The following is a 13,788-nucleotide window of genomic DNA, read 5'->3' as shown; positions in this document are numbered from 1 at the left end:
CACTTTAGAATCCCAAATATGATACAGCCACTATCAGATCATAGAAGAGTCACTTACCCTCTCTGAACTCATGAAACTTAGCATACATAATTGCTGTAAAAATTATATTCAAGGTGTTCCAGACACTTTAGTGCAGTTTTTGGGGCCGTACTTGTATATAAAATGCTTTGCAAAATTGTCAGCTATTATTATTCATAGTATGAAAATGAGATGGGGATAGAGAGGAGAATTTTATCCAGGTTATCAGACATACCATAAGAAAAGTTTGTACATACATACAGATCAAAGAAAAGAGATAAGTAAGAAACAAAGCACCAAAACACCTTCACAATGCAACCAGCTAAAGTGTGCCTGAAGCAAAAAAAGGAAAAAGAAACAAAACCTAAGAAATCCCAATTAATGTTCTCAAATAGATAAATCACAAAGCCAAACAAAAGATCTTGAAAAAAATTTAAAGACTACAGGAGATTTAGAGTGCTACAAAGAGCAATGCTGCCACTGAATGGAATGAAAAAATGTCATTGAAACAAAATCTCAGATCTAGAAATGGAATCCAGTGACTATAAAAGATTAATATTTGAGAAACACTGGGGAATGGAACTACAGCTGAAGAAAAGTGGTTGGATAAAAAAACTCAACATTTTTACTAAAAAAGAGACTGGGTTTGAAATCATATTTCAGACTAATGGAGACTTGGATTAGATAAACAGTTTTTTATATAGGAATCATTGGAAATAATCAATGTGTATGATTTTTATAAAGATAAAAAGATTGTAATTAAAAGAAATATTTCCAAATTTAAGCAAATATAACACTATAGAGGAAGTATTCTCCTTAGATATGTCAAGTAATGACACTTTGAGGAAGTTTGAGAAATTGATACACATCTAAAAGACTTCTCCATGAATATGAGATCAGAGGATACAGCACATACTTGATGAAGGAAGTAATATAAATTGCTGTTAATTCTAGGAAGAGTTGTACTAATTCTGTTATCAGAATAAAACAAGATTGAGGCCATTTAAAACTTCCCCTCCCCCTACAATTCAAATACTAGCAAGAAAATGAAATGTTAAAAAAGAGTTTGTCAATGTCAAAATATTCATAGCTATGCTGGAAAGTGGGTGAAGAAATTACAGGAACTGTTATGATATGTAAAAACCAAATATATAAAGAACAGTTAAATAAACAGTACCTCTTTATTGATATGTTGAGTACAGTTATGGTGAGAAAGACCTTCAGAAGTAGCAGTACTATAGATGCACAAAAGCATTCTTTAAATTTTTTTTTGTATTATTCTAATAATAAGCTACAACCAAGCTCTGAATTTTTTATCAGAAGACCTGGATTCTGATCATTTATTTGTTACCTGATGGCTGTATAGCCATGAGTGAGTGTAAACCTTGAGGGGGAATTGGAGTGGGAAATATATGACTCATAGCACTTATCTTTCTTGGTTTCCAAAAGTGAAGAATTGTTAAGTTTAATTTTTACTACACTAGATGTGGTTATAATTGTGTAATTCATAAGATTGAGGTTTTCATTAGTTAAATAAGGAATCAAAACTGTGACTATTTTTGTTACTGAGAGAATACAGAAAAAAATATAGCTTAAGCAAATTACACATGCCGGTTTTAACCCAATGGAATAGCTGACTTCTCAACAGTCCCCTCCCCTCTTTTCTTTTTGGGTCATTTGATAGTCGACTTAGTGATGTCCTGAAGAGAAAACGACTGCCAAAACGTGGGCCAAGAAGGCCAAAGTACTCTCCCCCAAGGGATGATGACAAAGTAGACAATCAAGGTAATAACTTCTGGAATGTCTGAAAGAAACAGTCCTTTTATGTATTGTTGGGTGCACTTTACCTTAAATTGTAATGATACTTTTAATGTTTAGCCTAACCAAATCCTTATTTACTGACATCATGCCAACATGGTAAGTATTGTGCTAATGTGAGTTTTTAAAATTTGTGGGATTTTATATCTTGTTCTTAAAGTCGATATTATTTGTTGTTTTGCTCCCTAGCTAAAAGCCCTACCACTACACAGTCTCCTAAATCTTCTTTCCTGGCAAGCTTGAATCCCAAAACGTGGGGTAGATTAAGCGCACAGTCCAATAGCAACAACATTGAACCAGCCCGTACAGCCGGAGTCAGTGGTCTTGCCAGGGCTGCCTCGAAGGACACCATATCTAACAATAGGTAAAATCAGTTTTATCTTTTCTTAGGCTTTTATTGGCAAGGGTAGAATCTGTTACTATTGATTCAGTTTATGATGTCACAAACATATAGTTTGAAAAGGAATTTATTAGTATTTTCCTATAAAATATAAACTTCAGTGATAAGTCATCATAATTTGCTCATAGACTGCTATGTTTTTGAATCCAGCTCCACAATCCAGTTCTTGCTAGTTGTGTGCCACTGAATGAGCCGTTTAACTATCATATCACAGTGGTGTTTAGGATTATACAGATATTTTCTGAGAGTTAGCAAAGACAAAGCCTCTTTGATGGCCTTCATAAGAAGAGTTTTTATCATTCTCATCTATTTTTCCCATACTGTGAAGACCTAGTCTCAAGAATGTGCCACCAAGAGTGTCGCTGCGACCCCTCTCCCCGCCCCAAATTTGTTAACATTGGAATTTGTCCTCACTTGGCTTTTCATTCGAAGGGTTGTAGATAGGAGGCCTGGAAGGGACCTTAAAGGACTTCTCATTGAGTCCCCTCATTTTACAGATAAGACTGAGCAGTCAAACGACCTGTCCAGAGTCATCCAAAGGAAGAAATGTTCCTCAAAACTTTTGACCCAAAATTTTCTAACCCCAAGGTCTTTGTTCTAATGTAGTTTGGAAAAAAATTACTTTAAATTAATTTTAGATGATGCCAATAAGAAAAGAAATTTCAGCAATATCATTTTTCAAGAAGTTCTAGCCTTGACTTACTTGCCTGTCAGGAGCCAGAATCAAGGGGTGAGAGTTGGTGCAGTGACTAACATCTTAAAACCAACCTTCCATTGGTTCTAGGAGGAACAAATGAAATCATATTGTTCAGTACTTTTTGAAAAATTTAAAGCACTTTATGAGGAACCATATGCGTTATTTCATTGATACATGAAATTCATATGTGGAAATATCTTCTAACAGGGCAGGTTGGCATCTCCTCTGTACCTTAGTTTTTATTGAATTTTTCAGAGAATTGAGAGGCTAAGGACTTTCCCCCCAGGGTCAGCCAGATGGAGGTATGACTAGAACCCAAGTCTTCTTGGTCCCAAAACTAACTTTCTATCCACAAGGTTACACTGCCTGTTGAATAATTTCAGATGTCTTGAGTCTACATTTGTATACAAATGTACTTGTCCACATTTGCTCAAAATAGACGTCTCTGTTACTACTAAAGTGAAATGAAAATCATCTTTAACCAAGCACTTATTTGCCTTTGCATAAGTGAAATGAATGGGAAAAATAATTATTTATTATGTTTTCTTTGTTTTTCTATTCCAGAGAAAAAATTAAGGGTTGGATTAAGGAACAAGCTCATAAATTTGTGGAACGATATTTCAGCTCTGAGAATATGGATGGAAGCAATCCTGCACTAAATGTCCTTCAGAGACTTTGCACTGCAACTGAACAACTCAACCTCCAGGTAGAATTTTAAGTGTGATTATCAGATTCCATTACATTATAAAAGCTTTTTGAATGCAAAAATGATGCATCGTTAAAAATTAGGGGTTACTGGGGGTAGCCTAGAGTTGGGAGGACTAGGTTCAAATCTGGTTTCAGTCACTGCCTAACACTGTGACCCTGGGCAAGTCACTTAATCCTAATTGCCTAGTCCAAACCTCTATTTTCTGCCTTATAATTGATACTTTAACTAGTTAATTCTAAACTAGAATGTAACAGGTTTAAAACAATTTAGAGAATAGTCATGATTGGCTTGTGATAATGAGTAGACATTGTTGTTGATAGTATTTCTGATTTATCCTTATATAATTGGATATTTTTATATCTGAACGTATCGAACTCATTGTAGATAACTTAGGTAGCAGCATCCTCTTTTGATGGAAGTTCATTTAGAAATAGCTAACCTTGCTTTTTAAAAAAGTACCTCCACCAATTTCTAGAGAAAGCACTCATTCCCAATAGGCATTAATATCCTTTTACCCTTGCTTCACTACTGATAAAGGAATCTTGGTAGGGAAACCCTCTCCATTTGGTGAGTGCTTGTCAAAGAATTGGAATCTGGAATCTTGTCTTTGTTTTTAGGTGGATGGTGGAGCTGAGTGCCTTGTAGAAATCCGGAGCATAGTCTCAGAGTCTGATGTCTCCTCATTTGAAATCCAGCATAGTGGGTTTGTGAAACAGTTGCTGCTTTACTTGACATCCAAAAGTGAAAAAGACGCTGTGAGCAGAGATATCAGAATTAAACGATTCCTTCACGTCTTTTTTGCTTCTCCAGTAAGTAATCCATTGAGTGTTGGAGCAGCTAAGCCTGTTTCTAGTGCAATAACTACAACACTGGGCTTGGAGTCAGGAAGATGTGAGTTCAAATCCAGCTACTTACTAACTGTGTGATCACTTAATGTCTGCATCAATTTCCTTTATTGTAAAATGGATATAATAGGGTTGTTGTAATGGATCAAAATACATCCTATTTATAAAGTACTTAGCCCAGTACCTTTCTCATAGTAGATGTAATAGAAATGCTAGCCAATATTGTTGTTAATTTTGGGTACTTGAATGTATTCCAAAATTGTATTTTATAATAGCAACCTTTGACCATCTTGGAATTCCACAAAAGACATAGTAGGACTATGTTTCTCCCAAAAGAACTATAGGTTCAACTGCAAAAATATCTGATTAGTATGCTTACAGACCTCTCTCCATAGCCTCAGAAGATTGGCATACAGAGGGGGACGGGGGAGGGCGGTGAATAGGATTGAAATGTATAATCCTAACAATGATTGAAAGTTAATTTATGGTAAAAATTCATGTAGTTATGTAGACCGACATTCAAACAAAGACTACTAGTGCAGATTACCTAGTAAAATAACTTAACAATTTGACTTCAGCAGCTCCTACAACTTTTCTTAAAAGGAGAATAAGTAATTTGATGTTCTCTATGTCCACACCAATGAGTGATGCTTCCTCTACTATTTCACATTGTAGTAATAAAAGACACCTCTATCTGGGTTACTTCTTCCCAAGATAGTCTGCTTTGGAGAGACCTGTGGGGCTTCCTTCTTGTCCATATATACAGGTCATATATATGGTCGTAAGTGGCATGTCTGCAGGCATTACAGAATTTGAGATGTTACTCAACAGCAGATCCAGTGGCACACTGAGCATATATCAGAATTTTTCCATTGAGTATACAATCTCAGAAAAGATTATGTATAACAAGAAAAAAATTTTTGAATTTGAGATTTATAGTTTTCCTATTCAGAAGTCTACTCTCCTTAAAAGGCATTAACTAGTTTTGTTTCTTTATAACTTTAGCTTCCTGGAGAAGAACCAATTGGAAGATTGGAACCCATGGGAAATGCACCTTTGTTGGCATTAGTTCACAAGATGAACAACTGCCTTAGTCAGATGGAGCAGTTTCCAGTCAAAGTTCATGATTTCCCAAGTGGAAATGGAACTGGGAGCAGGTAAGGATTAATGCTTAGGTACATCCATGCCATTTCAGGTTTGGATGTGTACTCACTTCTGTGAAAGGTGTAGCCTTCTCTTTCCCAAGACAGGTTTGCAAATATCAACACTGATGATGTTATCCGAACCTGTATTCACTTTAAAAGAGGGCTTAAATGCTTTACAGAGAAATTGAAATTATACTCATTAAATATATTTCTTTTAAATGTCACAATATAGTTTTAGTGCCTGAGCTGGAAAAAGATTCTTACAAGCTTTCCATAATGTTCTTGCCTCCTGTAAGTGTTAGGGACTATTTCTAATAGACTTGGGCTGTTGAGGTGAGCCATAACATTTCCATTTTTAAAGGAAACACCCCCATTGATCTTTTGGTCTTGAATGGATATCATACTTGATGTAATTCAAAGGGCACATGTAAGTAATGGTTATGGTAATTGTATGCTCTACATGCATACTTTGGATAGGTCATTTTGTGTCTTAGTCATAAAAAAATGAGAGACTTCTTATGATGTTGTGAATAAGTCGTTATTTAATGGTTTGTACTGAATTTTGAAATTAGCAATGAAATTGACACTTATCTGATTATTAACCAATCTTTCAAATGTTTTTTTTTAAGTTGCTTTTTTAATACTTAAAAAATTGCCCTACAAAAATATCAATAAAACTATTTGATTCTTGGACCTCTGAAATGAGGTGTAATGTATTTTAAAAATTGGTATATACAGTGAAGAAATTAACGTTTACCTCTGCTAACTTGGGAAGTGTGTTCAATTTGTATTTTTGTGAGGAGAAATGGTGTTTAATCTAAAATGTCAACTAGTACAATTATGTGATTTACTTTAAATGCTTAATTTTTGATTTGGGAAGAATTTTTTTTACAAGCATCTTCTTTTTACCTTTTCATTAGCCATTATATTTTGATAAGTCATTATGTCATTCATAATAATTAAGGGAAAATGTATATTCTAAGTGTTTTGAAGGATATGGAATTTCTTAATGGATTTAATAAGAATCTTGCTGCTGTATGTTATTAATTAGATAATGAATGTTAAATATGTACATCTATCAGGAAATAGTTTATAATGTGATCTCTTTCAAAGTTCAAGATTCCTAATAGCTTTTTAAAATATTTCACAACCTCTTCCACATACATAACTCCTTGAAGTCATTCATTTCATTTCGCTGGTTTATCTCTTCTCCATTCCCTCAGTCAGGATCTCAATATATAGGTTAGATATGAGTGAAGTCCACCTGTAATTAAGATTGCCTTATGGAAATTGATGATCATCATTAATTGTGTTTTTAGCAGTTCTTAGATATGCAAAATATTATATCTGCATTTTAAAGTGAAGAGCTTAATGGCAGAAATATACTATTGCTTTATAGTAGTTTGGCAAATTTTACACCCTTTAAGAGTCCCTACATTTTAGCTGTAATTAAACAAAATAACCAATAATATATTTTATCAAAAGAAAATATACAATCAAAATAGACTAAGAAAAATTATAAGAATGTGGAATATGAATTGTAAAAAAGGAAAACAAAAATGGTCTAAAGTGATGTATTATAAAAGACCAAGGGATTTGTATTCCATAGTTATTATGAGTTATTTCTCCCTACCTTTACTCATGATTTATTATTTATGTTTTATTATATTAATCCTTGCTAAATTACTTTATTTTAAAGATATTGTTGGTTAAATGAGGAAATATTTTCTCAGTTTTGCATATGTTTTTAGATGAGATAAGTTTGCATGAACACTTTCTTATTGCATTTATGTATGTTATTTGTAAGATGACAAGTAATAGAATAATTGTAGCAACTTTTTTCATAAATTATCTTGAGTTTTTCTCTCAACAGAGGATCGCAAGCTTTAAAATTTTTCAACACACACCAGTTAAAATGCCAACTACAAAGACATCCTGACTGTGCAAATGTGAAACAATGGAAGGGTGGACCTGTGAAGATAGATCCCCTGGCGTTGGTACAAGCCATTGAGAGATATCTTGTAGTCAGAGGTACTTCTACATGTCTAGATGTCTCCCTATCAATTTGGAGGAGAGTGCCCTTTGTTTCTTTATTAAACTCACTATCCAACTCCTGGTCCTACGTGCTATTCACCCTATAGTTCCCATAGCCCAGGAATCTGGGCCATTTAGACAGACTACATGCCTCTCATGTGTTAACTGAGGAAGGGAACTTGAAGATGTTGAAAGAGGAAAATGGTGCCACTGTGTCTTTGTTGAAGAATAATAGCACTGAATATACTTTGCAAGAAGAAGAATAAATCCTCCCAATCATTCCCCATGGGTTTCATTAAATAGAACATTCAATTAAAAAAAACAAACCAGAAACAAAACAACTTTACCTTCTGTCCTTTGTGTTAGTTCCAATACAGAAGAGCAGTAAGGGCTAGGCATCGGAGGTTAAATGACTTGCCCAGGGGTCAACACAGCAAGTATCTGAATTCAGATTTTTATCCAGGACTTCCCACCTCTCAGCCTGGCCATCCAATCTCCTGAGCCACCTAGCTGTCCTGTAACAAACATTCAATTTGTTAAATACTCTTTTTAACAAATCCCCAAGTGGTTGGACTTTGGTCATTCTAGTTGCAAGGAGATATTCTTGCAAAAAAATAATTTCAGCATTTCTGTTCATTAATGTATTGTTTTTAATCATCGTTATCTATTGTGACTACAAATGGAATGCTGCTTATACAGTGACATTCTGTGGCTGGCAGAAGTGCTTGAAGGTTTGGGGAGGGGCACTACCCTTTAGAAAATATAGTATGTTCTTTTTAAAAAGAAGAAAGCAAAAGTCACTGCTTTTTGCCTGAGCCATTATTTGGAAGATTTATAATTCTTTCTTGGTAAGCTTTCTTTTGCCATTAAGCCAGGGAGTCTTAGCTTATGTTCAAGAGCCTCTTGGAACTAAGATATATAAATTTGTAGTTAAGAACAAAGAGAAAACATCAGGATATTTTATTGGTCTTTGTTGATAGCATTATTAAGGAGAATAGCATATGCTTTTCCTTTGTTAAAGATTCACAATTTAATATTTGGATGTTTTATAAGGGCTAGAGTTACTCCTAATCAATAAGTCTGCGAGTTCTTTGTTTAGAGTTGCAAAGAGTATTAAGATGAACTCTTCTGTTTTTAGGCTATGGCAGAGTAAGAGAAGATGATGAAGACAGTGATGATGATGGTTCAGATGAAGAAATAGATGAGTCTTTGGTAAAGTGTTATTCATACTGAATTTTCATAGGAAAATGTAGATTCAGTAGAAATAAAACCTTTTCTAATTTTTCTTTATTAGGCTGCTCAGTTCTTAAATTCGGGAAATGTAAGACACAGATTGCAATTCTACATTGGAGATCATTTACTGCCATATAATATGACCGTGTATCAGGCAGTTAGACAATTCAGTATACAGGCTGAAGAGGAGCGGGAATCTACAGATGATGAAAGTAATCCATTAGGAAGAGCTGGCATTTGGACAAAGACTCACACAATATGGTATGGTTTCTTCTGCATGCGTGTGTGTGTGTGTGTGTGTGTGTGTTTTACTTATAAAGAACATTAAAATGGGTTTTTCTTTTGCCATATTAAAATTTTTTGATGATTCCTATTGTTTTTGTAATGGTCAATATAGAAGCCATTGATGTACTCAAACTGTTCAATAAAATGAATGCAAAGTTTCATGTCTTATAAGACATAAAGGCTACCCTTAAATTGTAAACTTTTCTAATTTTCTTAACCATTTTCCTATCCAAATGGACAGGTTATATGGGGAATAAGAGGTAGAAATGCAAGAGCATTGCTTGCAAAAATCGAACCTACTTTACTTTTTTTTTTTTTTTTTTAACCTTCCTATTTTTTACTTATAAAGAAATGATAGTTCATTGTATAAAGTCCATTTTATTGCCCTTCTGTGAAGGTCTTTTAGGAAAAATTGAGTTGTTGCTTCAGCTTTTAGAAGGAGGCAGAGATATGGTAGCACCTTCTTTAACTAATTAAGAGCTGGTGTGGATAGGGAATTCCCTTGTCCTAGCTGCTAATTTTGTAGGGAAAATCAGTTCTGCTCAACAGAGCTAATCCTTACATAGAGATAATCAGTAGGATAGCTTTATTAGCTAAGTAGAAAACCAATGAAATCACATTTAGCAGCTTGTACTAGCCATTTCTTATCCCATAGCCTCTTCCAGATGACAACACAGTTTTAAAAGAAATAATAATTTAAGATTTCGTATTGAACATCTCTACAACTGATTAAACTTGCTTAGTAGCATTTTACTATTCCATTCATTGATTTCAACACATAATCTTAATTAGGATTTTTTGTCTACTCAGTGATTTTTATTTTTCAATTATGATTTATTCATAGGGTTATTTGTGCTCAAATTTTTTTTTAATGCTTTGGATGCTTTTCTGTCATCCTTTTAGGTATAAACCTGTAAGAGAAGATGAAGATGGTAGTAAAGACTCTGTTGGTGGTAAAAGAGGAAGGGCCCAAACAGCTCCAACAAAAACTTCCCCTAGAAATGCAAAAAAGCATGATGAATTGTGGCATGGTATGTTTTCCAGAAAGTAACTTGCTATGTAAAGAAAGTTATGATTAGGAACTATCTCTTGTTATTGTCTTAACTAAATTTATAATTTTAAAGAAGCATTTACAGATATCAAAATATTTTTTATGCTACTGGAAAAATGAATTAAATACATTTAAACTTTCTACTACCTTAACCCTAACATTGAAAGCTTTTGAAATTAAAACCTTTGAAACATGAATGTCTGACTTTTTCTTTATTTTAGGTAAGAAAATGTCTTTCTGTGAGAAATCCTCCTTCTGTATAGAAAGATCAAAAGGATCTGGTCTTTGCCCCTGAGGACTTTATGTTATGGAGATGCAAAGCATGTTTTGAAGTAATTGTGTTTGTGAAGTGAATCCTGTTACCACTTCATTGGGAACAAAATTGTTCACTGGAGATCTGCCCCCATATGGGAGCAAGAGTCTTTTTTAAAAATTTAATAACCCCCCACCATGGTCTTTGCCAGTAGTCCCCACCTCTGTTAAAGAAAGAAATGCATTATCTCCTCCCTTTTTTGCAGTCCTGCTTGGTCATTATATGCATTCTATAACCCAGCATTCAGTTTCCTTCTTCTATTCCCTGCAGTTGTGTTAGTCATTGTATACACTTTTACACTCCTGCTTAAGTTGGTAGGCATCAGGGTTCTTCTGCCTTCATGTAGCTATACCTCTGTTTCACCCCCTGCTCCCTCTGCCCAGCCTGGGGGTAGCCAGACTTGCAGTCCTTTTTTGTCTTCTGGATTTTAGGATGGCCAGGAATGGCATTGCCATACTGCACTAAACAAAGTAGTTCCAAAGTACCCAGAGTTCAGATACTCTATCATAGTCCTTTAACTGTTGGTTCTACTTTTGGAGGTTAAAAATGAGTGAGACTCACAAATAACATTTGGGTTTTAAAACTTTTTCTTCTCATTATGTAATTAGCCAATTTTAGGTTGAAAAGTCTTTTAGGAACATAACTCGAACCATCATTATTTGAAGTTTATGAGTTAATGATCATGATATATGCTTCATATAACAGTTTTGTTTTATAGCTGATAACCCTCCTAACATGACTTATTCTCACTAGATGGTTAGCTACGAGGATAATATGTGACTCCGCATTGCATTTTTTTTTTTCTTTTCTGATGCCCTTCTTTTGCTAGTGAAGAGATGCCAGGAGAGAAAAGAAATTGTTAAATTGAAGTTACTTCCTTAATTTCAATCATTACATATAAGATTTCATCAATTCTATATTCTTTTTTAATCTTCCATTATTATGTTTACTTCAATATTTGAAGAATTCATGGTATTCTTGGTATATACATTTTTACTTATAAGAAGTGGTATCCTCTCTACTCCCCTTAGTACCTAGTATTTATTCATCAACCAGTGGCAGAGCTCTATACAGTTGTTACTTTTGCTGAGTGTTCATTCAGAGCTTGTTATACATGCTCAAGGGATAACTAGAGAAATGCTTTAGATTTACAAGAGCTATTGTATTGGGTAACATCACATCTGCTATGTTGGCTTACTATAGTTGTTGTAACAATCAACTTTTACTTTGATTTTTCTGTTTAGATGGAGTGTGCCCATCAGTATCAAATCCTTTAGAAGTTTACCTCATATCTTCCCCACCTGAAAATATAACTTTTGAAGACCCTTCATTAGACGTGATCCTTCTATTAAGAGTTTTACATGCCATCAGTCGTTACTGGTATTATTTATATGATGTGAGTAATCTTTGGTTTTCTGAGCTTATGTATCATTAATTTCATCATTTCATAATATGTTTCTATAATGATTAATAATAGTCTACTCCACTCAGCTAGGAAGTGTCTTGGCACTAGATAATAGTGTTTTATTTTGATGAAATGGATATAATAATTAAGACAACCTTTTGAACCAAGTTGCCAGAGTCTTAATCTGGCTCTTATTTTTGCTAGAATGCTTCCCACGTAGTTTCATTATGTTTCTGTACACATATTGATAATTTATGTGGAGGAAGAGGGCAAGGAGCCAAGTGAATGTTGACATACTAGAAGAACAGAAGGGAGGAAACCAGAAACGTTGGCTCTTAGCTTAGGCATGGTATTCCAGATAGAGCCTGGCTTTTTGAACTGTATGTACTACCACTGAGTTGGCTTTGTTTGGAAAATGATAATTTTCCAAAATTAAAAAAATAGATTAGTTTTAAAGGGAAAAGAAGGAAAGATGGTCTCATTAAGTTTATTGTTGATAAATAACACTCCCTTAAAATTTTTTCACAGAATGCAATGTGCAAGGAAATAATTCCAACTGGTGAATTTAATAACAGTAAACTGACAGCAAAAGCAAACAGGCAGCTTCAGGATCCTTTGGTAATCATGACAGGAAATATCCCAACATGGCTCACTGAGCTTGGAAAAACCTGGTATGACTTTGCTTCTACAATTTTCAAGTTTTGTGCATTTTGTGTGTGTGTCTGTCTCTCTGTCTCTGTTTCTCTCTTATGCTTCTCTCCCCTTTTATAAATAATATAACTATAAATAAAATAACTTTATTTTAATTTTTCTAACAACCCTTACCTTTCATCTTAAAATCAATACTGCATATTGATTTCAAGGCAGAAGAGTGACAAAGACTCCGCAGTAGGGGTTAAGTGACTTGCCCACATAGCTGGAGTGTGCCTGAGGCTAGATTTGAACCCAGGACCTCCCATCTCTAGGCCTGGCTCTCAATCCACTGAGCCACCCAGCTGCTTTCTGAGGTAACTGTAAAGAAAGGAAAACAGCAAAATTTCCTCAGCCTTACTTATAAACACTGAATACCATTTGCTTAACAATTGCTGTATGCCAGATACCATGCTGTGCTGTGGATAGAAGAAGCAGCAAAGGACATTACCTTCAAGGAGCTCAAAATCCTAATGGGGTCTCAATAAGCAAACAGTAGTGTTATAATCTATTTGAAACAAGAACCCAAAGTCCTGACCACTTGACTATTCTTCATTTTTTTTTCTTTATCAGATTTTTGTTTCTTATAAGACACAAGTTTTCAAACCTTTAATCCATTTATATGTCAGTTTGACTATAAACTATCAAATATCTTGACCAGTGGTTTTACATGGCCACATGGTAGGTGTAAAACTAAAATGGGCTTTTCCACCTTTTATATGTAACATTTTATTGTTAATAGAATTACACTAACAAATTATGTTGCCATCTTAGCCCTGAAATTAGGAGGTGTACTAAATAGTTAGAAGAAATGAATATTATTATGGACAAAATGATGGCATATTAAAAAGTATATAATGAAACAATACAATGTTTTAAATAATAGTATTTGGCATTGTGATTTAGTATTTGCTAAATGACTATTTTAGTTTTAAAAAATTGTTTATGTCCTAAAAGCGATGGTTCTGTTTATCCTGGGAAAGGGATGGGAGTGTTTGGATCTTATGCCAAGTTGCTACTATGAAATTATACAAATTTGAAACAGTAAATTTCTGGAACACCTAAAGTAAAGCAACCAGCAGCTTATTGTTATGACTAGTTTGGACTAAGCTTGTAAGGCAGAGAAATTGACTATTAAATAATGA

At 34.3% G+C, this 13,788-nt stretch overlaps 1 protein-coding gene across 1 annotated transcript in view; it reads left to right on the top strand.

Moving 5' to 3' along the window:
* The window catches only part of TRIP12 (thyroid hormone receptor interactor 12), a 119,675-nt gene that overhangs the window by 81,219 nt on the left and 24,668 nt on the right, over positions 1 to 13,788 (top strand). The window contains exons 23-33 of the mRNA XM_044670824.1: positions 1,703 to 1,803; positions 2,026 to 2,200; positions 3,498 to 3,639; positions 4,260 to 4,451; positions 5,493 to 5,644; positions 7,506 to 7,663; positions 8,805 to 8,878; positions 8,961 to 9,160; positions 10,088 to 10,215; positions 11,793 to 11,944; positions 12,482 to 12,624. Of these exons, the coding sequence (XP_044526759.1) occupies positions 1,703 to 1,803; positions 2,026 to 2,200; positions 3,498 to 3,639; positions 4,260 to 4,451; positions 5,493 to 5,644; positions 7,506 to 7,663; positions 8,805 to 8,878; positions 8,961 to 9,160; positions 10,088 to 10,215; positions 11,793 to 11,944; positions 12,482 to 12,624 (1,617 nt within the window). The remainder of the gene's footprint in view (positions 1 to 1,702; positions 1,804 to 2,025; positions 2,201 to 3,497; positions 3,640 to 4,259; positions 4,452 to 5,492; positions 5,645 to 7,505; positions 7,664 to 8,804; positions 8,879 to 8,960; positions 9,161 to 10,087; positions 10,216 to 11,792; positions 11,945 to 12,481; positions 12,625 to 13,788) is intronic.

Source organism: Gracilinanus agilis, chromosome 3 (genome assembly GCF_016433145.1).
Source record: "Gracilinanus agilis isolate LMUSP501 chromosome 3, AgileGrace, whole genome shotgun sequence".
NCBI classification, from domain to species: domain Eukaryota; kingdom Metazoa; phylum Chordata; class Mammalia; order Didelphimorphia; family Didelphidae; genus Gracilinanus; species Gracilinanus agilis.
The sequence above is the reverse complement of the archived record's forward strand: the minus strand, read 5'-3'. Positions and strand labels throughout refer to the sequence as shown.